General features: G+C 42.9%; 1 protein-coding gene across 1 annotated transcript in view; it reads right to left on the bottom strand.

Moving 5' to 3' along the window:
• The window catches only part of VIT (vitrin), a 359,312-nt gene that overhangs the window by 62,694 nt on the left and 268,844 nt on the right, over window positions 1-27,774 (bottom strand). Inside the window, exons 8-13 of the mRNA XM_069769135.1 lie at window positions 27,415-27,465; window positions 4,143-4,184; window positions 3,996-4,052; window positions 3,283-3,336; window positions 668-736; window positions 521-583 (exon numbers count right to left, since the gene is read on the bottom strand). Coding sequence (XP_069625236.1) covers window positions 521-583; window positions 668-736; window positions 3,283-3,336; window positions 3,996-4,052; window positions 4,143-4,184; window positions 27,415-27,465 — 336 coding nt within the window. The remainder of the gene's footprint in view (window positions 1-520; window positions 584-667; window positions 737-3,282; window positions 3,337-3,995; window positions 4,053-4,142; window positions 4,185-27,414; window positions 27,466-27,774) is intronic.

The following is a 27,774-nucleotide window of genomic DNA, read 5'->3' on the forward strand; positions in this document are numbered from 1 at the left end:
ACCATGTGATATTCCAGTTTTTCTTTTTTATTAAATTTGGAAATTTGTTTACATATCTGTTTTTTCAGTCAAGATTTGGTGCAGAGTGTACATTAATGTGAAAAAATGAACTTTTTTGAATTTACCAAATGGCTGCAATGAAACAAAGAGTGAAAAATGTAAAGAGGTCTGAATACTTTCCATACCCACTGTATATTTCTACCTATGTATCTATCATTTTATCTCTAGACATATTCACAAACACTTCCCTGTCATTAGCTGTAACACCCATGACAAAATATTTACGTATTTTTTTACTTTTACTTTTTTGGCTCTGCATTATCTAAATTTCACTTGTTATTTATTACAAGTACAATCCCTTGAGCAAATAATGGTCCTTTTTTTCTAAACATTTATATGCGTCCATATGACATTGGAGGTGTACAGGGCTTCTATGGGGTACAGAAACTTTTACGGGTGCCATATTACAGCTGCTGTACATTGCACAGAGCAGTTATTCATTGTGTGGATCCGCTGTTACCTTGTGAATCACGTGTATCTGATGACCAGCTGTGACCAGTATTAGGGGCCACATTGTTTCTCTCTGGAACGGAATGTACAATGTGTATTACTCAGTAAATTGAACAGGCAAATAATCAACTGCATTCACTTTATATCAGTATAATACCTGCTGGTCTTCTTTGCACAACTGGCACATTTACTCGGCTGGGACTTTGCCAATCTCGTCTTTGAAGACCTTAAAAATATAAAATATATAGTATATCACCCAAATTATCATGGTGGCTAATTGAACCTGTTGGATTTTTCCTAATTAATAATTCTGGATTATAAAGTAGTTAGAGAATGTTTTTTAGGATTCTGACTGCAAAAATGTAGTAGTGAACTTGCTTTATCTCATTTGATAATAGCACGTTGCACTTATATAAAAGTGCATATTATTGTCATGTCAACGTAAAAGGGTTGTCCAATGAAAGTTTCTAAAATATAAAGTGCTGCAGAATATGTTGGCACTGTAGAATTATTATAATAATAATAATAATCATTATTATTAATATTATCATCATCATCATCATTATTAAAGCGCCTTAAAGTATCACCTATCCATATATCAAAGGTGATAACTTGTGGATTGGTTAGGTTCTGACCGCTGGGACCCCAACTGAGTGGCATAACTTTTATCCCTGTTACAATGAAGTGGCAGTGTGCATGCTTGACCGCTGCTCCATTCATTCCTTGTGGGAAAACCAAATTTTTTTTAGGCCTAAACAGAAATAATGGTACCCTTAACTTAATGATTCGTTGCACAACCTTTTGATGCAATCATTGCAATCAAATGATTCCTGTAACTGTCAATAAGACTTTTGCACCTCACGACAGGTATTTTGTCCCACTCCTCAAGAGCAAACTGCTCCAGTTGTCTGGTGTTTGGAGGTTGCCTTTTCCAGACCGCATGTTTCAGCTCTTTCAAAAGATGCTCAATAGGATTTAGGTCAGGGCTCATAGAAAGCCACTTCAGAATAGTCCAATGTTTTCCTCATAGCTGTTCTTGGGTGCTTTTAGCTGTATGTTTTGGGTCATTATCCTATTTCAAGACCCTTGAGCTGCAACTGAGACCAAGCTTTCTGACACTGGGCAGCATATTTCTCTCTAGAATCCCTTGATAGTCTTGAGATTTCATTATACCATGCACAGATTCTAGACATCATGTGCCAGATGCAGCAAAGCAGCTCCAGAACATAACAGAGCCTCCTCCATGTTTCACAGTAGGGACAGTGTTCTTTTCTTGATATGCTTCATTTTTCCATCTGTGAACATAGAGCTAAAGTGCCTTGCCAAAAAGTTCAATTTTTGTCTCATCTGTCCCTAGGACATTCTCCCAGAAGCTTTGTGGCTTGTTAACATGTAGTTTGGCAAATTCCAGTCTGGCTTTTTATGATTTTTTTCAACAATTGTGTCCTCCTTGGTCGTCTCCATGAAGTCCACTTTGGCTCATACAACGACGGATGGTGCGATCTGACACTGATGTTCCTTGAGCTTGAAGTTCACCTTTAATCTGTTTAAAAGTTTTTTCTGGGCTCTTTTGTTAACATTCATATTATCAGTCTCTTTGATTTGTCATCAATTTTCCTCCTGCGGCCACGTCCAGGGAGGTTGGCTACAGTCCCATGGATCTTAAATTTCTGAATAATATGTGCAATGTCAGTCTATAATTTTCTTTCTAATCTACTGAGACAACTCTTTCCTTCGCTTCCTATGGTCCATGTTGAATGTGATACACACCATGTCACCAAACAGCACAGTGAGTACCTGTAGCCCTATATATAGGCCCACTCACTGATTCCAAGATTGTAGACACCTGTGATGATAATTAGTGGACACAATGTGATTTAACATGTCCTTTTGTGACATTATTTTCAGGGGTACCATAATTTCTCTCCAGGCCTATGAGTTTTATTTTTTTTTATATTCTGTGGAAGCATGGTTGAATAGAAATGTTTGACTTTCCTTTGTTCATTTTCATAGATCTTTTATTCATAATTACTTTTGTCAGATTCAAGTTATTTCTGTGATCAATGTGGGTTTTTCTGTCATTAAACGAGGGGTACCAACAATTTTGACCATGTGTGTAAGTAGCCAGTGCGTGACCACTGCAAGAATGGAAACTGGCAGGGTTCACTGAAGCATTGGCACAGAGGATTCAAACGGGTAATAGTAAAGTAATGTAATGGTTCCCTTGGTATTTTATGCCTTTTATTTCTTCTAGCCTAATTTTTGTCAATCCTCTAAAAATTCCTATAAATACAATAATACAACATAGAATAAAATATTTTTCCTCTGGGATCAGCAGCACTTGATAAATGTTATAGGATATTTTCAATTTAATAAAGTCAAGGAAGTATAGACAATCCCTGCATCTATTGCGGCTGTCGAACAGCAGCGAGACATGCAGCGGCGGGGACTCAAACATAGCATTAGAGCACGCCGAAGATACTCTATTAGCACACAAGCATGCTCAGATAACACCTTATGGGAGCACGCCCACTCATCACTAGTAGTGAATATACTGAATGCTGGAAGAATGTTTGTCTTTATTCTTTTAGGAATGCAAGAAATACTTCTAACTTCGTACTGTTTTGTGTCTGACGTTTTCATATTTTATATCATATTGCAATTCTGCACTGGAAACAAGTCCCAGACTATTTTCTGGATTACCATATGTTAGATTAAATGAATTTTACTGTACAATGCAACAGCTTTAAACGAAATACAGTATAAACTTACTGGGATTTGCTTGGATTCCTTTTTCAGCTAAAATCTGCTGAATTCTACTGGCACCTGTTAAAAATAAAATACACACATACATCTGTCATAAATGTGCGTGCCCTAAGTTTTAGAAGCAACAATAGCGCCACCTGTTGGGAAAGAACATTGAGGAAGTTAAAGATAAATGAAAAACTGCACCTCTTGTCTCAAGATGATCCTTCTGTTCTTGAGAATGAAGAGGATTTTTAGTAAAAGGTAAATTGCAAAGTTGCTTTCTTTAACAAACACTTTGCAACTTTACCCATTTAGGAATTTTAGAAAACCCCTTGAAGACTAGGATAAAACAATTTTGTGCTACTGCTGTAATTGTTTTGCAGGCAGAATTGAGAAATATGTTCCATGTGTTGAACAGGACGTTCTGAAATCCCATTTAAATAATATCGTATGCCATGTGCCTCATGCTGACAGTTTCACAAAGCAGTTTTCTATAGTCAGTTGTGTCTCCAGAACTGCTTCTTTACACAATATTCAACCGCAGTGGAATAATTAATGTAGCAAATAAGTTCTTCTCATTTTCCTTCATTCACTAGATATATGGTGGCAGGAATCTAATTGTTCAATATGAGCAACAGTACAGATTGTTTTTTCGACCTGCCATTTCTGAGCACCCCATTGTTTGGAGGCTTTTACGGTCCAGCCAAGTCACTGGATGGTCATAAGATATATCATACCTGGATTACTTCTTTGGATTTGTCGGTTATTTGAATATGTCGTTGGAGACCTGACAACTTTAAGAAAATACGACATAATTAGTTTTGATGTACTGATAAGTGTAACTCGGACGCATTTGTTTCAATGTTGTAGAATATCTGCCATACCTTGATTTGGTGCTCTGCCTGGCACAGCTGGCACTGCTTGCCCTGAAATGAAGATCAAATATTAATTAAAAAGTATTTTAAACATTGATGACAAGTAAATTAGAGTAAGCAGAAGTACCAGATACAGCCAGCCGTACAGATGTAATATTATCTACAGTAGTTTTTGCACTTTGGCTTGACAAAGACTATTTATGGTCAAAACATCTCTAAAAATATATGTATGGATGGGTGAATAGACTTTTTTCAGGAAGCAACTCTGGTATTTTGACTGTAAGGCCATGTTCACACATTCAGTATTTTGTCAGTATTTCACATCAGTATTTATAAGTCAAAATCAGAAGTTTAACAATCAGAGGAAAAGTATAAGAGAACCACATCACCACTTCTGTATTTTTCACGCACACCTGGTTTTGACTTACAAATACTGAACAAATACTGAATGTATGAATTCAACCTAACTAGGACTGTTACCAACAGGTAACATCTCAGGACCAGGTCATTTTCCTTCCTTCTTGACTGTGCAGTTTTTCACATCTTATCGCACATGCACTTTATAACATTTCTTGTTTGGAAATTCAAATACTATTTGTCCTTTTTTTTCGCGATACATGGGGCTTAATTTTTATGTAATTTTTATGTTTATTAGCTCATGGAAAACATGAATCTATTTTTTTACATATTTAATTTTTTTTAGACTTTTTTACAACCACAAAGGACCACTAAAACATTTTAAAATGCATTCTCATGTCCACAGAAATTATTTTTCTATACTGCGAATTGATGGGCGAAGAACTAGAAACAGTGATTTGGACTGGCCATACCTCAAGTTTTTTTTGTTTTATTTATTTATGCTTCTTTTTTATTTAATTTTGGTTTCTTATTGACTTTTTGTCACTTATTTTACACACTGTGCCCCCATAAGGTCTTAAATTAATAATCTTTAATAATAATAATCTTTATTTTTATATAGCGCTAACATATTCCGCAGCGCTTTACAATTTGCACACATCATCATCGCTGTCCCCGATGGGGCTCACAATCTAGAATCCCTATCAGTATGTCTTTGGAATGTGGGAGGAAACCGGAGTGCCCGGAGGAAACCCACGCAAACACGGAGAGAACATACAAACTCTTTGCAGATGTTGTCCTGGGTGGGATTCAAACCCAGGACCCCAGCGCTGCAAGGCTGCAGTGCTATCCACTGAGCCACCGTGCTGCCCTTGGGTGGCATTTTAACATATTTGTGACGATTTTACCCCTCAGTGTGTCTGTGATGCAGTCACTGATGGCTAAGGTAAAGTTCACATTTGCATTTGGGGGCTTTGCGGAGGGTTGCGTACATCCTCCGTAAAGCCTCGCCTACTTTCGCATACTTCTGCATGCGTCCTGGGTACCTACAGTATCTTTAACATTGGGTACGCAGGACTTGAGAACACCGATTCTGTTAACAATGTAGCAGACAAGGCAGCTCGCGACCAGACAAACCCTTCTGGCATTTGCCGGAATTGCCAGATGGCCAGTCCGGCCCTGCCTCTGCTAGACGTTCATTCATCTCTATGTGGCTTGTCTTTCTGTGCCTTGTGTTCTGCTTGTTGATCTTTCATTGCCTGACCTTGGACCTCGTTGTGACCATCCATCTGTTTAATCCCTTTCTGGTATTTTTACCTCAGACCGTTACCTGACTAGACCATTGTCTCTTCCTTTTGTTTATGATGTACCCTCCTGGATTTTGACCACGGACAACATGACTATCCCAAACGTTGTCTTGTCCATGAAAAGTGACTTAGCATCATAATATAAATACATTATTTTTATTGCTGATTTCCCCTGTAACTAGGGTCTGATATATTGGCCCCAGTTACAGGGGAATTTTAGCCTCCTGGCTGCATAGCAGAGCTGACTGGGTCTCCTAAGATCCAACAGCTCCTGCTCTCTGATCACATGTTCACTGGGTCTGGAGGAGGAAGTGTTTCCTAATGTGTATACACAGCACTTGTCCACCACTATATACAGAGATCAATAAGGTATACATGCTTTGATTAGACTGCATTGATGTTTAAAAATGTCAGTGCAGATTAATGTGTAGAAAAACTAGATATTTATACACTATGGGCAGTCCAGAAGTAGTTAAGGAAGACCTGCCTTGAAACATTATTAAACAATACTTCAATATGCATTAAAATGAGAATTTGTTACACTGCAACTGCCATGGACAATGTATGGATTCCAATCATCAAATACATGAATGATCCCACATATAGTACTCTGCAAAAGTTTTAGGTAGATGTGGAAAAAATGCTGCAAAATAAAAAATGCTTTAAAAAAATAAGTGTTTTATTAGTTTATCTTCATCAACTAAAATGCAAAGTGAATGAACAAAAGAGAAATCTAAATAAAATCAATATTTGGTGTGACCACTTTTTACCTTCAAAATAGCATCAAAGCATTAATTTTTCTAGTGACACTTGCACAGTTTTTGAAGGAACTCAGCAGAGAGGTAGTTCTAAACATCTTGAAGAAGTAACCACTGATCTTCTATGGCTGTAGACTTGCGCAAATCCTTCTATCTCTTCACATAGACTTGATGATGTTGCGATCAGGGCTCTATGGGGCCATAACATCATTTCCAGGCAGACACTTATCCATCATACAATACCATAAAGAAGGCATCTGATTGCCTCCAAATTTATTTTGCATTAGGACAATGACCGCAAACATACTGCCAATGTCATAGCACTGCCATTTTGACCATAAAAAGAACAAGGAATCCTGGAAATGATGATATGGCCTCCACAGAGCCCTGATTTCAATATTATTCAGTCTGTCTGGAATTACATGAGACAGAAGGATTTACACAAGCCTGAATCAACAAAAGGTTTGAGTCTAGTTCTCCAAGATGTTTGGAACACTCTTTTTGGCTAGTTCCTTCAAAAACTGTGTTCAAGTGTACCTAGAAGAATTGATGCATTTCTCTTCTGGTCATTCACTTTTCATTTTGTTAATTGATTAAATAAACCATTGACTCTTCTATTTTATTTTTTAAAGAAGTATTTACTTTGCAGCATTTTCGCCAAACCTAAATATTTTGCACAGTACTGTATACCTACATGACTGCTATTTAACCCAAGGAGGATAGAAAAATTATTACATTTGGTCAAATGAATCCATAAAAAGTCTCCATGCCAACACTACTGTATATCTGACATGAATCAGAAGGGGACATGTTAACATCAGATTCACCTTTCAAGCTTTAGTTTACCCTTAAATGATATCCCAGCATAGACTTTTACATTTTCTAATACTGATGCATCTTATTATTGTGCTAATTAGGTAAATATCAAATATGCCAACTTTCTCAGGGAATCCGAATTTTGGCAATATGCGTGGGGATTCTTTTGTCCTTCATAGGGAATTCTCCTATCAATTACTTTCTTTATCCATCTCCCTTGGATTGGTTTTTATTCAATCTGTTAATTCACATTTTTATTATTGGTACTGTTCATGTAATATCTGATGCTGATGCATTTGATTGTCACATGTTCAGGAGTCCCTTTCTTGGATAATTATTGACATTTCATGTAGCATAGTAACATAGTTATTAAGGTTGAAGGAAGACTTTAAGTCCATCTAGTTCAACCCATAGCCTAACCTAACATGCCCTAACATGTTGATCCAGAGGAAGGCAAAAAAAAAACCCATGTGGCAAATAGTAAGCTCCACTTTGGGGAAAAAAAATTCCTTCCCGGCTCCACATACGGCAATCAGACTAGTTCCCTGGATCAACACCCTATCAAGGAATCTAGTATATATAACCTGTAACATTATACTTTTTCAGTAAGGTATCCAGTCCCCTCTTAAATTTAAGTAATGAATCACTCATTACAACATCATACGGCAGAGAGTTCCATAGTCTCACTGCTCTTACAGTAAAGAACCCGCATAATTATGCTTAAACCTTCTTTCCTCCAGACGTAGAGGATGCCCCCTTGTCCCTGTCTCAGGTCTATGATTAAAAAGGTCATTAGAAAGGTCTCTGTACTGTCCCCTCATATATTTATACATTAAAATAAGATTACCCCTTAGTCTTCGTTTTTCCAAACTAAATAGCCCCAAGTGTAATAACCTATTTTGGTTTTGCAGACCCCCCAGTCCTCTAATAACCTTGGTCGCTCTTCTCTACACCCGCTCTAGTTCAGCTATGTCTTTCTTATACACCGGAGACCAGAACTGTGCACAGTATTCTAAGTGTGGTCGAACTAGTGACTTGTATAGAGGTAAAATTATGTTCTCCTCATGAGCATCTATGCCTCTTTTATTGCATCCCGTTATTTTATTTGCCTTTGTAGCAGCTGCCTGACAATGGCCACTGAATATGAGTTTGTCATCCACCCATACACCCAGGTCTTTTTCATTGACGGTTTTGCCCAGAGTTTTAGAATTAAGCACATAATTATACATCTTATTTAGGGTTGAGCGAAACAGGTCGTTCATTTTCAAAAGTCGCCGACTTTTGGCAAAGTCGGGTTTCATGAAACCTGATCCGACCCCTATGCGGGGTCGGCCATGCGGTACGCGACTTTCGCGCCAAAGTCGCGTTTCAATGACGCGAAAAGCGCCATTTCTCAGCCAATGAAGGTAAACGCAGAGTGTGGGCAGCGTGATGACATAGGTCCTGGTCCCCACCATCTTAGAGAAGGGTATTGCAGTGATTGGCTTGCTGTTTGCGGCGTCACAGGGGCTATAAAGGGGCGTTCCCGCCGACCGCCATGTTACTGCTGCTGATCTGAGCTTAGGGAGAGGTTGCTGCCGCTTCGTCAGAAGCAGGGATAGCGTTAGGCAGGGTCCATTAACCACCAAACCGCTTGTGCTGTAGCGATTTGCACTGTCCAACACCACCTTCGGTGTGCAGGGACAGTGGAAGCTACATTTTTTTTTTTCCTCAGCGCTGTAGCTCATTGGGCTGCCCTAGAAGGCTCCCTGATAGCTGCATTGCTGTGTGTACGCCGCTGTGCAAACCAACTGCTTTTTTCAAAGCACAAATCCTCTTGTTCCTTCCTTTCTGCACAGCTATCTTGTTTGTTTGTCCACACTTTTTATTTAATTTGTGCATCAGTCCACTCCTTATTGCTGCCTGCCATACCTGGCTGAGATTACTGCAGGGAGATAGTAATTGAAGGACAGTTCCTTTTTTTTTTTTTTTTTTTGTGGGAGATTAAGATTGGCATTTCTGCTAGAGTGCCATCCCTGTCTGTGCCATCTCTCACTCAGTGGGCCATAGAAAGCCTATTTATTTTTTTGCTTGATTTGGGTTCTAAAATCTACCTGAAAAAATCACTACATCAATCAGTGGGAGAAAAATATTGGCCTCAGAGCTTGTGTGCCACTCCTGACTCCTGTGTGTGCCATCTCTCAGTCAGTGGGCCATAGAAAGCCTATTTATTTTTTTGCTTGATTTGGGTTCCAAAATCTACCTGAAAAAATCACTACATCAATCAGTGGGAGAAAAATATTGGCCTCAGGGCTTGTGTGCCACTCCTGACTCCTGTGTGCATCATCACTCACTCAGTGGGCCATAGAAAGCCTATTTTTTTTTTTGCTTTATTTGGGTTCTAAATTCTACCTGAAAAAATCAATAAATCAATCAGTGGGAGATTAATATTGGCCTTTGGGCTTGTGTGCCAGTCCTAAGCGTGCCATCTCTCTCACAAATAGTGGGCCATAGAAAGCCTATTTATTTATTTTTTTTTTGGTTTTATAAATTCTCCCTGAAAAAAAAAGGGAGAATAATATTGGCCTTTGGGCTTGTGTGCCAGTCCTAAGCGTGCCATCTCTCTCTCTCAGATAGTGGGCCATAGAAAGCCTATTTATTATTTTTTTTATTGGGTTTCTAAATTTTCCCTGAAAAAAAAAAAAAAAAAGTGGGAGATTAATATTGGCCTCTGGGCTTGTGTGCCAGTCCTGAGCGTGCCATCTCTCTCACAAATAGTGGGCCATAGAAAGCCTATTTATTTTTTTGGTTGATTTGGGTTCTAAATTCTACCTGAAAAAATCAATAAATCAATCAGTGGGAGATAAATATTGGCCTCTGGGCTTGTGTGCCACTCCTGACTCCTGTGTGCGTCATCTCTCACTCAGTGGGCCATAGAAAGCCTACTTTTTGTTTTATTTGTTTTCTAAATTCTCCCTGAAAAAAATCATTTTATTTTATTTGGTTTCTAAATTCTTCCTGAAAAAATCATTTTTTTTTATTATTTTTTTTTCTAAAGTCTCCCTGAAAAAAAAAAAAAAAAATCAAATCAGTGGGAGATTAATATTGCCCTTTCTGCTTGTGTGCCAGTCTTGACTCCTGGGTGTGCCATCTCTCTCTCTCTCTCCAATTGTGGGCCATAGAAAGCCTATTATTTTTTTAGCTTGATTTGGGTTCCAAAATCTACCTGAAAAAATCACTACATCAATCATTGGGAGAACAATATTGGCCTCTGGGCTTGTGTGCCACTCCTGACTCCTGTGTGCGTCATCTCTCACTCAGTGGGCCATAGAAAGCCTATTTTTTGTTTTATTTGTTTTCTAAATTCTCCCTGAAAAAATAATTTTATTTTATTTGGTTTCTAAATTCTTCCTGAAAAAATCATTTTTTTTTATTATTTTTTTTTCTAAAGTCTCCCTGAAAAAAAAAAAAAAAATCAAATCAGTGGGAGATTAATATTGCCCTTTCTGCTTGTGTGCCAGTCTTGACTCCTGGGTGTGCCATCTCTCTCTCTCTCTCCAATTGTGGGCCATAGAAAGCCTATTATTTTTTTAGCTTGATTTGGGTTCCAAAATCTACCTGAAAAAATCACTACATCAATCATTGGGAGAACAATATTGGCCTCTGGGCTTGTGTGCCACTCCTGACTCCTGTGTGCGTCATCTCTCACTCAGTGGGCCATAGAAAGCCTATTTTTTGTTTTATTTGTTTTCTAAATTCTCCCTGAAAAAATAATTTTATTTTATTTGGTTTCTAAATTCTTCCTGAAAAAATCATTTTTTTTTATTATTTTTTTTTTCTAAAGTCTCCCTGAAAAAAAAAAAAAAATCAAATCAGTGGGAGATTAATATTGCCCTTTCTGCTTGTGTGCCAGTCTTGACTCCTGGGTGTGCCATCTCTCTCTCTCTCTCTCTCCAATTGTGGGCCATAGAAAGCCTATTATTTTTTTTGCTTGATTTGGGTTCCAAAATCTACCTGAAAAAATCACTAAATCAATCAGTGGGAGATAAATATTGGCCTCTGGGCTTGTGTGCCACTCCTGACTCCTGTGTGTGTCATCTCTCACTCAGTGGGCCATAGAAAGCCTATTTTTTGTTTTATTTGTTTTCTAAATTCTCCCTGAAAAAATCATTTTATTTTATTTGGTTTCTAAATTCTTCCTGAAAAAATCATTTTTTTTTATAATTTTTTTTTTCTAAAGTCTCCCTGAAAAAAAAAAAAAATCAAATCAGTGGGAGATTAATATTGCCCTTTCTGCTTGTGTGCCAGTCTTGACTCCTGGGTGTGCCATCTCTCTCTCTCTCTCCAATTGTGGGCCATAGAAAGCCTATTATTTTTTTAGCTTGATTTGGGTTCCAAAATCTACCTGAAAAAATCACTACATCAATCATTGGGAGAACAATATTGGCCTCTGGGCTTGTGTGCCACTCCTGACTCCTGTGTGCGTCATCTCTCACTCAGTGGGCCATAGAAAGCCTATTTTTTGTTTTATTTGTTTTCTAAATTCTCCCTGAAAAAATCATTTTATTTTATTTGGTTTCTAAATTCTTCCTGAAAAAATCATTTTTTTTTATTATTTTTTTTTTCTAAAGTCTCCCTGAAAAAAAAAAAAAATCAAATCAGTGGGAGATTAATATTGCCCTTTCTGCTTGTGTGCCAGTCTTGACTCCTGGGTGTGCCATCTCTCTCTCTCTCTCTCTCCAATTGTGGGCCATAGAAAGCCTATTATTTTTTTAGCTTGATTTGGGTTCCAAAATCTACCTGAAAAAATCACTACATCAATCATTGGGAGAACAATATTGGCCTCTGGGCTTGTGTGCCACTCCTGACTCCTGTGTGCGTCATCTCTCACTCAGTGGGCCATAGAAAGCCTATTTTTTGTTTTATTTGTTTTCTAAATTCTCCCTGAAGAAATCATTTTATTTTATTTGGTTTCTAAATTCTTCCTGAAAAAATCATTTTATTCTATTATTTTTTTTTCTAAAGTCTCCCTGAAAAAAAAAAAAAAATCAAATCAGTGGGAGATTAATATTTACATTTGTGCTTCAGTGACAGTCCTGCGTGTGTGGCATGTCTCTCATTTGTTGCCACCAAAAACAGAGTGTGTAACATTGTGCCTGATTTTCGTTGTGGTCTCACCCACCTGTAAAGGGGTAGCTAAATCATACTGAAGTTATAGCTCACCGTGTAAGTTGTGTGACAGCAACAAATACCGTTAGTTTGGTTACGTTTTTAAAACAATGAGGAAGTCTGGTGGAAGAGGTCGTGGCCGGGGGCGTTCATTGTCAGCTGGTAATGAGGGTAGTGGTAGTGGTGGAGCATCAGGTGGTCGTGGGAAAAAAAATATTGCACCTAAGTCTGGAGCTGTGGAGCCAGGTTCGTCGTCTGGCTACACAAGGCCTCGAACGCTCCCTTTTCTGGGAGTAGGAAAACCGCTTTTAAAGCCGGAGCAGCAAGAGCAAGTTTTGGCTTATCTTGCTGACTCAGCCTCTAGCTCTTTTGCCTCCTCTCGTGAAACTGGTAAATGTAAAAGCAGCGCATCGTTAGTGGATGTTCACGGTCAGGGACAAGTCGCTTCCTTGTCCTCTTCAGCAAAAACAACAACAGAGAAGAATGCAGCAGGCGACACAACGGGTTACTCCATGGAGCTCTTTACACATACCGTCCCTGGCTTAGAAAGTGAAGCAGTTAACAGTCCATGCCCATTACAAGTTGAATCTGACATGGAGTGCACTGATGCACAGCCACAGCCAGACTACTATGCTGGTCCTTTGACTCAGACCACAACATTGCCCTCGCAGGGTAATGATCAAGAATCAGACCCTGATGAGACTATGTTGCCCCATCACGAACGCTATACCACCGACCGACACGGTGACACAGACGAAGTTGCACACGAGCTACAAGAAGAGGTAATAGATGACCCAGTTCTTGACCCCGATTGGCAGCCATTGGGGGAACAGGGTGCAGGCGGCAGCAGTTCTGAAGCGGAGGAGGAGGGGCCGCAGCAGGCATCAACATCACAACAGGTTCCATCTGCCGGGCCCGTATCTTGCCCAAAACGCGTGGCAAAGCCAAAACCTGTTGGAGGACAGCGTGGCCATCCGGTTAAAGCTCAGTCTGCAATGCCTGAAAAGGTATCCGATGCTAGAAAGAGTGCAGTCTGGCATTTTTTAAAACAATTGATCAGCGCAAAGTCATCTGTCAAAAATGTTCAACTACCTTAAGCAGAGGGCAGAATCTGAAAAGTCTCAATACAAGTTGCATGCATAGACATTTAACCACCATGCATTTGCAAGCTTGGACTAACTACCAAACGTCCCTTAAGGTTGTAGCACCCTCGGCCAATGAAGCTAGTCATCAACGCAACATCCCTTCTGGCAGTGTAGGGCCACCATTTTCCGCACCACCTGCAGTATCTGTGCAGGTTTCTTTGCCAGGCCAAAGCAGTCAGGGTCAGGGAATCACCAGTTTCGTAGTAGGAAACACTGCATCTAGGGCACCGGCGGCAACAATACCATCTCCCACCGTCTCTCAGTCTGCCATGTCCACCGGCACCCCCGCTAGTTCCACGATCTCCAGCTCTCCAGTCCAGCTCACCCTACATGAGACTATGGTTAGAAAAAGGAAGTACTTAGCGTCGCATCCGTGTACACAGGGTTTGAACGCCCACATAGCTAGACTAATCTCGTTAGAGATGATGCCCTACCGGTTAGTTGAAAGCGAAGCTTTCAAAGCCCTGATGGACTACGCTGTACCACGCTACGAGCTACCCAGTCGACACTTTTTTCCAGAAAAGCCATCCCAGCCCTCCACCAGCATGTTAAAGAGCGCATCGTCCATGCACTCAGGCAATCTGTGAGCACAAAGGTGCACCTGACAACAGATGCATGGACCAGTAGGCATGGCCAGGGACGTTACGTGTCCATCACGGCACACTGGGTGAATGTTGTGGATGCAGGGTCCACAGGGGACAGCAAGTTTGGGACAGTTCTGCCTAGCCCACGGTCTAGGAAACAGTTGGCTGTAGCCGTTCGCACCCCCTCCTCCTCCTCCTCGTCCTCCTGCAGAAGCGAGAGCTCGTCCACAGACCGCAGTCGCACAACCACTCCATCCGCAGCTGCCACTGTTGCACACCAGGTCTCCCATTATGGGGCAGCTACTGGCAAACGTCAGCAGGCTGTATTGGCTATGAAGTGTTTGGGCGACAACAGACACACCGCGGAAGTTCTGTCCGAGTTCTTGCAGAAAGAAACGCAGTCGTGGCTGGGCACTGTAGATCTTGAGGCAGACAAAATAATAAAGGTATTAAACAACAACATCACAAAATGTTACCAGTATAATAACTACGTTGTCAAAATATTGGATGAATATGCACCCAGTCGCTAAGAAACTAAACATGAAGGATGAGGGTGGAATAGATTGTTCCTGGAGAAATATCTCTCCAGGAATATGATCCCTAGGGAACTTCAGGTTCGAGTGGTGCCAACTTTTCCGGTGGATGACTCGGAGTTCGTGACTAAATGGGAGGAGGCCTGTGGAGTTTGCTCAGGTGTTCTAATGAAGCTACTGATTGGGTTTAATTAAAAAACCATAGAAGGACTTGATAAAGAGATTGATGTTGTCCTATCAGAGCTACGTGACAAGTGCTCAGAGGAGCAATTAAAAAAGTATGACACACAGATGGACAAAGCAGTTGAGTCCACTGTTAAACGTATCAGCGACATGCAGACATCTAAACTAAACAGAGACTTAAAGGACTATCAATCCCAAAATGTGTATCAATGGCGAAAACCATTGGTCCAAAATCATGCTATAACACGTAGTGCATCTAATACGTCTATTTCATCGTATGGCTCACAGTCGGATGGATCAGCTTCATCTGCAGTCACACGGTCGGGAGCATCATATAATAGAACTAGAAGACAAAATTATCATCCTTATAGGAGGCAAAAAGTCCGCAATGTTGAAGCTCCAAGGGAGGACAACAAGGTAATTAATTTGAGCACTTACCCTTTGTCCCAGGCCGATTGTTCGCTTTTACTTAGGGGCCTATCATTTTCTCCGACTGCGGGTGTTGACCGGTTTACGGTCATTAAAGATTTACATCTATTCGCCCGGTCTTTATTATTTAAACGACATTTCTTTGATAACAGCATTCATGATTTGTTTCCTACAGAAAGCGAACAGTCGGCCTTGAGAATCCTTGAGGAGTTGTCCAGGGAACACCAGACAGTGGAAGGAGGTAGGATTCCACCAGCCATACGGGTGCGTTCAAAGAAGTTCCCACCCCTATCGAGTTGTAGTGCCATTGAGACATTCGTGAAAGTGGCTAGTGAGGAACTAATACGAATTCCTCAATCTGTGAAGAATGACAACTTGTCTAGGCAGGAGAGATTACGACTCAAACATCTTAGGGATCTCCCTGATGTTGTGATAAAGCCGGCGGACAAGGGGGGCAATATCGTGCTATGGCCCAAGGTCATGTATGAAAAAGCTGACCTATAACCCCTTGTCCGCCTACTGTTCGCAACTCAGGGAGATCCTTCAAAGGGGTACAGAAAGAGGGACGATCACTAAAGAATTGTGTTCGGCATTGGTGGTCGTTGAACCCACAATACCAACCTTCTACCTACTTCCTAAGACACATAAAAATATGTCCACTCCACCTGGACGACCCATTGTGTCGGGGAACGGTAGTTACCTCGAACAGATAAATAAATGGATTGATTCGATCCTTCAACCGCTTGTTGAAGAACTCCCTTCTTTCTTGAAGGACACGAACCAACTATTACGTAGGGTTGATGACCTGAAGTTGGGGACGGACACAGTCATGGGGGCCATGGATGTGGAATCCTTGTATACGAGCATACACCATAGCAATGGTTTGGCAGCTGCTCAATTCTTCTTGTCCACATCCAATTGGTCCCCGGAGTTTGTTGCGTTCCTTTTAGAAGTCCTTAATTTCGCCCTCACCCACAACTTTTTTACGTTTAGGGGGTCCTATTTCCTACAGCTCCAGGGAACAGCAATGGGGGCGGCTTATGCGCCCTCATATGCAAACCTGTTCCTGGGGCTGTGGGAAAGGGACCTCCTACGGTCAGATGGACTGTCATCTATGGAGCGCGCCCTTCTTTGGGCGCGCTACATAGATGACATTCTTGTCATCTGGCAGGGTAGTAGCGAGTCCTTCATGCAATTTGTGACCACTTTAAATGACAACTCTCTGAACATTAGACTCACAGCCACATGTAATAGATCAAGCATTGAATTCCTTGATGTGACTCTTAAGAGAGACTGCACGGATACAATACAAACAACAATATATAAAAAGCCAACTGCTACTAACATGCTGCTCCACTCGTCCTCCTCTCATCCGACCCATATGGTACGGGCTGTCCCTATTGGACAGTTTTACGCACACGACGGTTATGTTCCACCGACTTGGAGTTCGAAATCCAGGCCAAAGATCTTAAATGCCGTTTTAAAGACAGGGGCTATAGTAGTCGGGCCATTAAAAGAGCTTATTTTAGAGCGAAATATAGTAATAGACACTCACTGCTATATGCTAACCGCACGAAAGACAGTGATTCCGAAGTTGTCCGGTTCATTACCAATTACAACTCAAGAGCAGGAGAAATTAGAAACGCTCTGGAACGAGCCTGGCCGATTCTTAGAACAGACGTAACATTGGCCAAATTTTTACCCAGTCGTCCATCCATCACCTTTAGGAGGTCCAAGAATATACGTGACCACCTAGTGCGTAGCCACTACGTAGATAATTCTCCCAGGACATTTCTAAACGATCCACGTAATAAACCTAGGGGGGGTTGTCGTACTTGTGGCAGATGTGTGGCATGTTGCAACATCGCTAGGGATGATACTTTTGTAGATTCTTCAGGACTTAAAAGCTTTAAGATCACAAAGGCCATTACGTGTACATCGAGAAACGTTATTTATTATGCGGTATGCCCCTGCCCACTAATTTATGTGGGACTCACAACTAGGCAGCTAAAAACGAGGGTACGCAAACATGTCCTTGGGATCGAAGCAGCAGCACGTGTTACGGACCCCAACTTGTTAAAAACGATTCCGAGGCACTTCAGGTCACACCATAATTGTGAGAGTAGTGGCCTGAAAGTAAAAGGTATTGACATGATAGAAATGGGCATTAGGGGGGGTAATATATCCCAGAGATTGGCACAGCTCGAATCAAGGTGGATGTGGACCCTAAATACTGTCCACCCCCATGGATTAAATGAAACCATCAGTTTTGCTCCTTTCCTGTGATCCTGTTTGGTGCGAGTGGTGGTGGTTTTCTGGATAGGTCGCCTCTGTATTTGTTTTTACTAATTTTTTATTGTTATATTCTTAGATATTCTTTCTGTCCAGCTATGTTGATGTGACATGATGATGGCATTCAAGTTTTTCCTCTTCTGGAGTCGATAGAAGATACACTGAGATGGAGATCAGAAGAATGTGTTGCATACATTTATTTTATTATATATTTTGTTGTTATTTGTCTTTTTGCCTCATGTTTGTCTCTTTATGTATTGAGTTGTAATGTATTTTAATTTTTGTGGGGTCCATATATATTTTTTGTTTATTTTATTTTTGTTTGTGTACAGCATTACCCGGGGCGATAGGCATGTTATATCGTTAACTTGTTGGAGATGTCGCATAGATCTGGTCTTAGTGACCTTAAAAAATTGCTTTTGGATCATATACTGCGGATCATATACGATCAGGGCTAATATAAGCTTTATATACGTAACTTACCCCATGTTTGACGGTTGCGGTAACTTAACATGCTATTAACCCCTGCCCTTCCCTCCCTTTCCTCTCCACCCCTTTTTTTATCCAGTTTCTGGCCTCCTTTATTCATTCCTTTTGATGGTAGGTTACCTACCGCCATCTCTTATGTACCTGGTCTGATCACTAGAGCACTGCCTGTACGCATGCGCACCTGGGTCGGCGGCCCCCGGCGGCTTGCGGCGTCAGTATGCATGGATGATCACTATGGTGACACCCGTGCATGACGCCGTCGCCGCCTGGCGTCTCCAGTATCCATGGTAGCGCCTGCGTCACTTCCGGCGTCTGCTCATGTGATCAACTACTCTGCCGGTACATAAACCCCGTCATCCACACCAGCCGGCACGCCCCCTGACAAAGGAGCTTCCGCTCCGAAACCACGTTCAGGTAATTATTAGCTGCGTCCATGGCAGTTTTGCCTGGTTATATCTCTGACATGCAGCTATTAGCTGCATGATCATGTCTACGTAAGGGTGCTCACACATTGTCTCTTATAGGGTGACTGTTCTCATATACGGCTCTGCCGGTGAGTTTTAGCAACACTGCTTCTGTGGCCCTGCTTAATCCATGTAGGATTACAATAATCCAGGGTGGCCTATAGTCTTATTTTTTACTTCATCTGTTACATGGGTTGCTTTTTTGCTTTTTTGTATGCAGGTTCTGCATTTATGTACTATTTATGTAGCATTATAAATAACCCACTGTGGTATATAGTCTCAGGTGTGACCTTATTTGCTGCATATGTTGCTCATTGTTAGGCAGTTGTTCCATATATTTACCATCTAGACGGTTAGTTATTCTATGGGTTTAGTTACCAGTATATATTTATACCATTTGATCTGGGTTTCCGGTCTGCGCGTCCTCTTCTGTACAGTGGCGATCTGTTGCAGCGGTCGCCACCATTTCTTCTGCTTGTACCACTGTAGTCCAGGGATCTGTTTATATGTTCTCTTTTACTGCACTTATATTTATGCATTTTTGTATCAATAAAGATTTTTCCATATTAGTATTATACCCTATTTTGGTCGTTTTTCCATGTGGTTTCCACACTCATCCTTCAGATCTTGAGGCAGGCAAGGTAGTGAGTGATAACGGAAGGAATTTCATGGCTGCCATCTCCCTTTCCCAACTGAAACACATTCCTTGCCTGGCTCACACCTTAAACCTGGTGGTGCAGTGCTTCCTGAAAAGTTATCCGGGGTTATCCGACCTGCTCCTCAAAGTGCGTGGACTTTGCTCACATATCCGCCGTTCGCCCGTACACTCCAGCCGTATGCAGACCTATCAGCGTTCTTTGAACCTTCCCCAGCATCGCCTAATCATAGACGTTGCAACAAGGTGGAACTCAACACTGCACATGCTTCAGAGACTGTGCGAACAGAGGCGGGCTGTTATGTTTTTGTGGGAGGATACACATACACGGGCAGGCAGTAGGATGGCAGACATGGAGTTGTCAGGTGTGCAGTGGTCGAAGATTCAAGACATGTGTCAAGTCCTTCAGTGTTTTGAGGAATGCACACGGCTGGTTAGTGCAGACAACGCCATAATAAGCATGAGCATCCCCCTAATGCGTCTGCTGATGCAAAGTTTGACGCACATAAAGGATCAGGCGTCTGCAGCTGAGGAAGAGGAAAGCCTTGATGACAGTCAGCCATTGTCTGGCCAGGGCAGTGTACAGGACGAGGTAGCGGGCGAAGAGGAGGAGGAGGACGAGGAGGATGATAGGGATGATTATATTTTTAATGAGGAAGCTTTTCCGGGGCCACTGGAAATTGTTGGCGCGGCAAGGCCGGGTTCTGGTTTTTGGAGGGACACAAGTGACGTGGATTTGCCTGAAACTGCCCCTCAACCAAGCATAACCGCAGATTTGAGAACTGGAACTTTGGCCCACATGGCGGATTATGCCTTACGTATCCTCAAAAGGGACACACGCATTACTAAAATGATGAACGATGACGATTACTGGTTGGCCTGCCTCCTTGATCCTCGCTATAAAGGCAAATTGCAAAATATAATGCCACATGACAACTTGGAAATAATATTAGCAACCAAACAATCAACTCTTGTTGACCGTTTGCTTCTGGCATTCCCTGCACACAGCGCCCGTGATCGTTCTCACACGAGCTGCAGGGGCCAGCAGACCAGAGGTGTTAGAGGGGCAGAAATCAGAAGTGGCGTTGGCCAGAGGGGTTTTCTGACCAGGTTGTGGAGTGATTTTGCTATGACCGCAGACAGGACAGGTACTGCAGCATCAATTCAAAGTGACAGGAGACAACATTTGTCCAGTATGGTTACAAACTATTTTTCATCCCTTATCGACGTTCTCGCTCAACCGTCATTCCCATTTGATTACTGGGCATCCAAATTAGACACCTGGCCAGAATTGGCAGAATATGCATTGCAGGAGCTTGCTTGCCCGGCAGCTAGTGTCCTATCAGAAAGAGTATTCAGTGCTGCAGGTTCAATACTAACAGAAAAAAGGACTCGTCTGGCTACCCAAAATGTAGATGATCTAACCTTCATTAAAATGAACCACAACTGGATTTCGAAATCTTTTGCCCCACCTTGCCCGGCTGACACCTAGCTTTCCTATGAAAAGGTCTTGCCTGTGGACTATTCTGAATGACTTTTCCAATCTCGTAATTTTCTGCACCTGATTGTCCAGCATACGACATGTTTACACCTCACTAAATGGCCAAACTCCCCACACGGGGCCGTGGTATCGCCACTTGGCGCCAGCACCCGTGAGAGTGCTGTTTGTCTGAAGAGGTGGGTGTGCCCGCTTTTGGTCGACGGCACTGCCACTGGGTCCCTCATAGTACAATAAAGTGTCTCTGGCGGTGGTGGTGCGCACCCAACGTCAGACACACCGTTGTAATATGAGGGGCCCTGGGCCTGTACCGCCGGCCACAAGACAGTTCCCCCCCCAGCTCAAACAGTGCTCTACCACTTGCAAAATTATCTCTCACAGCTCCACCAATGTTTAGTCTATGCACTGACATCCTTCAATGCCTGCCACTGACAATACCATTGTATTGACATTTTTGTTATGTTAGGCCTTCGAAGCCTGTCTGCGGTCCCTCCTTCCACTAGGCCTCCACTGACCATTGTACTGCTGCCCGTGTACCCCTGGAACCAATTTTAAATTGCCAACAGCCCTATTTTTTTATGTTAGGCCTTCGAAGCCTGTCTGCGGTCCCTCCTTCCACTAGGCCTCCACTGACCATTGTACTGCTGCCCTTGTACCACTGGAACCAATTTTAAATTGCCAACAGCCCTATATTTTTATGTTAGGCCTTCGAAGCCTGTCTGCGGTCCCTCCTTCCACTAGGCCTCCAATGACCATTGTACTGCTGCCCGTGTACCCCTGGAACCAATTTTAAATTGCCAACAGCCCTATTTTGTTATGTTAGGCCTTCGAAGCCTGTCTGCGGTCCCTCCTTCCACTAAGCCTCCACTGACCACACCACTGCTGCCCGTGTACCCCTGGAACCAATTTAAAATTGCCTACAGCCATCTGTTATTATGTTAGGCCTTCAATGCCTGTCTGCGGTCCCTCCTTCCACTAGGCCTCCACTGACCACACCACTGCTGCCCGTGTACCCCTGGAACCAATTTAAAATTGCCTACAGCCAGCCCAATTTTTTTATTTTAGGCCTTCGATGCCTGTCTGCGGTCCGTTCTTTCTACTACTACTACACTGACCAGGCCACTGCTGCCCGTGTTCCCCTGGAACCAATTTAAAATTGCCTACAGCCATGTGTTATTATGTTAGGCCTTCGATGCCTGTTTGCGGTCACTCCTTCCACTAGGCCTCCACTGACCACACCACTGCTGCCCGTGTGCCCACGGAACCAATTTAAAATTGCCTACAGCCATGTGTTATTATGTTAGGCCTTCGATGCCTGTCTGCGGTCACTCCTTCCACTAGGCCTCCACTGACCACACCTCTGCTGCCCGTGTACCCCTGGAACCAATTTAAAATTGCCTACAGCCAGCCCAATTTTTTTATTTTAGGCCTTCGATGCCTGTTTGCGGTCACTCCTTCCACTAGGCCTCCACTGACCACACCACTGCTGCCCGTGTACCCACGGAACCAATTTAAAATTGCCTACAGCCATGTGTTATTATGTTAGGCCTTCGATGCCTGTCTGCGGTCACTCCTTCCACTAGGCCTCCACTGACCACACCACTGCTGCCCGTGTACCCCTGGAACCAATTTAAAATTGCCTACAGCCAGCCCAATTTTTTTATTTTAGGCCTTCGATGCCTGTCTGCGGTCCGTTCTTTCTACTACTACTACACTGACCAGGCCACTGCTGCCTGTGTTCCCCTGGAACCAATTTAAAATTGCCAACAGCCATGTGTTATTATGTTAGGCCTTCGATGCCTGTCTGCGGTCACTCCTTCCACTAGGCCTCCACTGACCACACCACTGCTGCCCGTGTACCCCTGGAACCAATTTAAAATTGCCTACAGCCATCTGTTATTATGTTAGGCCTTCGAAGCGTGTCTGCGGTCCTTCCTTCCAATAGTTCTCCACTGACCAGACCAATGCTGGCCGTGTACCCCTGGAACCCAGCTGAAAGTGCATGTAGCCTCCTTTTTTTCTTTGTTTTATATTTAGAAAGCCCAGATGAACTACGCTGTGCAACGGTTCAAGCTACCCAGTCGACATTTCTTTTGCGAGAAAAGCCATCCCAGCCCTCCACCGGCATGAAAAAGTCTGCATTGTCATAGCACTCAGGCAATCAAACAGTAGAAAGGTGCACCTGACAAGAGACGCATGGACCACTAGGCATGTCCACAAAAGGTTACGTGTCCATTACGGCGCACTGGGTTAATGTGTTGGATGCATGGTCCACAGGGGACAGCCTACAAAGTCTGTCTGCAGTCCCTAATTCCAATTTTCCTCCGCTGACCACACCACTGCTGCCCGTGTACCCCTGGAACCAATTTTACAGTGTCTACAGCCTAATTTTGTTATGTTAGGCCTACTACGCCTGTCTGCGGTCCCTCCTTCCAATACTCGTCCACTGACCACACCACTGCTGGCCGTGGACCCCTGGAACCTATTTTTAATTGCATAGAGCATCCTTTTTTTAATAGTAGGCGTACAAAGTCTGTCTGCGGTCCACTATTGAAATTGTCCTCCACTGCCCAGAGCACTGCTGCTTGTGTACCCCTGTAACTTTTTTAAGCTGCAGTGAGCCACATTTTTGGTTTAAGTCCTACTACCTGTGTCTGTCTGCGCCACTCAATTCAGCTGTGTTCCTTTGAAAAAAGCTGAGCGTCAATAGTCTTGTTTTCAGCCTCTAGGAATTTTAAAACTGCATTGGGGGTACAACTTTGGTAGGGCCTACTAACGGTGTCTGCCTCCCCAAGGTGTGCCCCAGGTTTCCTCGCCATTGCTTCGATCTTAATGCTCTCGTTTAGTAGTTGTTGGAAACTACACTGCATTAGGCCTACAAATTGGGTATGGGGTGTAGAGAGATGGTGTGTTCCACTCCAAGGTGTTCCCCAGGTTTCCTCTCCATTGCTGCGATCTTAATGCTCTCGTTTAGTAGTTGTTGGAAACTACACTGCATTAGGCCTGCAAATTGGGTATGGGGTGTAGAGAGACGGTGTGCTACACTCCAAGGTGTTCCCCAGGTTTCCTCTCCATTGCTTCGATCTTCTGGCTCTCGTTTAGTAGTTGTTGGAAACTACACTGCATTAGGCCTACAAATTGGGTATGGGGTGGAGAGAGATGGTGTGTTCCACTCCAAGGTGTTCCCCAGGTTTCGTCCACATTGCTTCGGTCTTCCGACTCTCGTTTAGTAGTTGTAGAAAACTACACTGCATTAGGCCTACAAATTGGGTATGGGGTGTAGAGAGATGGTGTGTTCCACTCCAAGGTGTTCTCCAGGTTGCCTTTCCTGAGCTTCGATCTTCCGGCTCTCGTTTAGTAGTTGTTGAAAACTACGCTGCATTAGGCCTACAAATTGGGTATGGGGTGTAGAGAGATGGTGTGTTCCACTCCAAGGTGTTCCCCAGGTTTCCTCGCCAATGCTTCGATCTTCATGCTCTCGTTTAGTAGTTGTTGGAAACTACACTGCATTAGGCCTACAAATTGGGTATGGGGTGTAGAGAGATGGTGTGTTCCACTCCAAGGTGTTCTCCAGGTTGCCTTTCCTGAGCTTCGATCTTCCGGCTCTCGTTTAGTAGTTGTTGGAAACTACACTGCATTAGGCCTACAAATTGGGTATGGGGTGTAGAGAGATGGTGTGTTCCACTCCAAGGTGTTCCCCAGGTTTCCTCTCCATTGCTTCGATCTTCATGCTCTCGTTTAGTAGTTGTTGGAAACTACGCTGCATTAGGCCTACAAATTGGGTATGGGGTGTAGAGAGATGGTGTGTTACACTCCAAGGTGTTCCCCAGGTTTCCTCTCCATTGCTTCGATCTTCCGGCTCTCGTTTAGTAGTTGTTGGAAACTACGCTGCATTAGGCCTACAAATTGGGTATGGGGTGTAGAGAGATGGTGTGTTACACTCCAAGGTGTTCCCCAGGTTTCCTCTCCATTGCTTCGATCTTCCGGCTCTCGTTTAGTAGTTGTTGGAAACTACGCTGCATTAGGCCTACAAATTGGGTATGGGGTGTAGAGAGATGGTGTGTTCCACTCCAAGGTGTTCCCCAGGTTTCCTCTCCATTGCTTCGATCTTCATGCTCTCGTTTAGTAGTTGTTGGAAACTACGCTGCATTAGGCCTACAAATTGGGTATGGGGTGTAGAGAGATGGTGTGTTCCACTCCAAGGTGTTCTCCAGGTTGCCTTTCCTGAGCTTCGATCTTCTGGCTCTCGTTTAGTAGTTGTTGGAAACTACGCTGCATTAGGCCTACAAATTGGGTATGGGGTGTAGAGAGATGGTGTGTTCCACTCCAAGGTGTTCCCCAGGTTTCCTGTCCATTGCTTCGATCTTCATGCTCTCGTTTAGTAGTTGTTGGAAACTACACTGCATTAGGCCTACAAATTGGGTATGGGGTGTAGAGAGATGGTGTGTTCCACTCCAAGGTGTTCCCCAGGTTTCATCCACATTGCTTCGGTCTTCCGACTCTCGTTTAGTAGTTGTAGAAAACTACACTGCATTAGGCCTACAAATTGGGTATGGGGTGTAGAGAGACGGTGTGTTACACTCCAAGGTGTTCCCCAGGTTTCGTCCACATTGCTTCGATCTTCCGACTCTCGTTTAGTAGTTGTTGAAAACTACACTGCATTAGGCCTACAAATTGGGTATGGGGTGTAGAGAGATGGTGTGTTACACTCCAAGGTGTTCTCCAGGTTGCCTTTCCTGAACTTCTATCTTCAGGCTCTCATTAAATTGTGGTTAAATGGAACAACTGCATTTGGCGTACTAGTTGGTTTGGGGCCTACTATCGGTGTCTGCCACTCCTTGCTGTTCTCCTGGTTTCCTGTCCTGAAATTCCATTTTCAGGCTCTCGTTAAGTAGTTGTTAATGTTAGACTGCATTTGGCCTACTAGTTGGGTTGGGGCCTACTATCGGTGTCTGCCACTTCTTGCTGTTCTCCTCCACTGAACAAAGCTGTGCCGCCTGTTTACTACGGTTGCCAATTTTGAACTGCATTTCGACTACTTACTGATTTGGGCCTACTCTCTGTGTCAGCCTCTCATTCCAGTTGTCCTCCACTGCAATGCCCCCTGGTTAGTCCTGTGTTACCAATTTTGAACTGCATTTAGCCAACTTTTTTCTTTGGGCCTATATCTGTGTTTCCTCCTCATCCTGCCCATTGCCCAGCCAGTGATAGATGAGTCTGCTGGTACATTGACCCATAATGCAAAATTCCCCGTGCACGCTACACAGCAAGATTGTGACCCTGCTGAAAGTCAGGTTCCTCTTCCCGCATACCATACCACCTTACACGGGGACAAAGAGGAAGGTGCAGATGAAAGTGCAGGTTCCTTCATCAGGTGGGGGGAGGAATACTAGTTGGCGACGTCACTGGCACAGGGCCTCTCATAGTACGCAAAAGTGTTGCTGCCGGTGGGAGGCGCCCCCGCCGTGCAAACACACCGCTGTACTTTGAGGGGCCCTGTGCCAGTGCCAATGCCAACGAGTGGGCCCCCCCTTCTTGCTCAGGATCACAGCACTTGCAAAGTTGAAATACTTACCTCTCCCTGCTCCACTGCCGTGACGTGGTCCAGATTTACTGGGCCCACTAATTACTTGAACCAGCCCTACCCCCCACAACTTTAGCCAAATGACCCCCAATTTCAAATGCCTTCCAATTATTATAAGCTAAATTACGATTGACAAGCTTCTGTAACAAGAATGGATGTTTTTGCCATTAAAATGGGCAGTGTAGGTGTTTTCCTGGCCTCCACTCACTGCCGACTATGCTCCCCCGTTGACTTGCATTGGGTTTCGTGTTTCGGGCGATACCCGACTTTTCGCCATAATCGGCCGATTCCACTCGACTCGACTTCTAAGATAGTCAGGTTTCGCGAAACACGACTCGACTCTAAAAAGGTCAAGGTCGCTCAACCCTAATCTTATTACTTCTACCCAAGTGCATGACCTTACATTTATCCCCATTAAAGCTCATTTGCCATTTATCAGCCCAAGCTTCTAGTTTACATAAATCATCCTGTAATATAAAATTGTCCTCCTCTGTATTGATTACCCTGCAGAGTTTAATGTCATCTGCAAATATTGAAATTCTACTCTGAATGCCCCCTACAAGGTCATTAATAAATATGTTTAAAAGAAGAGGGCCCAATACTGACCCCAGTGGTACCCCACTGCTAACTGCGACCCAGTCCGAGTGTGCTCCATTAATAACCACCCTTTGCTTCCTATCCCTGAGCCAGCTCTTAACCCATTTACACATATTTTCCCCTATCCCTATTATTCTCATTTTATGTATCAACCTTTTGTGTGGCACCGTATTAAAAGCTTGTGGAGGAGTCTATTGTCTCAATGCTTTAGCCTAGACTGTTAACTTTATTTTGGCACATTGGTTTTGTACATGTTTTCAATTGTTTTTTATCTGTATGTATTTGGATTTTTTTTTCATTACTGTATAAAAGTATTACATTTTACGATGTGCCTGTTAAAGCATAGTTTCTTTTCCTCTTCTAAATGCTATGATTTTTCACTAACAAGTGAGTACTCCCCACTATTTGGTGGTACCTGCTTCCTTTAAATTATTTAACTTACTTGATGAGGCAGCAACAATTGATGAATAAGCTGGGTGGATATTACTGGCAGCTGAAAGTAAAGATAAAATAGTAAAATTTTGTCTTGTGCATTACTTTAAGTCAAAGCACCTCTTTATTTTATGGCTCTCTGTCATTAGGATTTTACCTCCAAAACTACTTATATGCGCACATAGTTTTGTCAAAGACAAATCCAGCAAATACCTTTACATGGCCAGTCCCTTCCTCCATTATGAATGGTAAATAGAAAGTCTTCAGATTTGCAATAGCTCTTCAGTCTCCTTTGCATATAATTTCAAACCCTAATTTCTCAGTAACGGAGAAATAGACTGGCCATGTAAAGGTATTGCTGGACTTGTTT

The sequence above is a fragment of the Ranitomeya imitator genome, chromosome 5 (assembly GCF_032444005.1).
Source record: "Ranitomeya imitator isolate aRanImi1 chromosome 5, aRanImi1.pri, whole genome shotgun sequence".
NCBI lineage: Eukaryota > Metazoa > Chordata > Amphibia > Anura > Dendrobatidae > Ranitomeya > Ranitomeya imitator.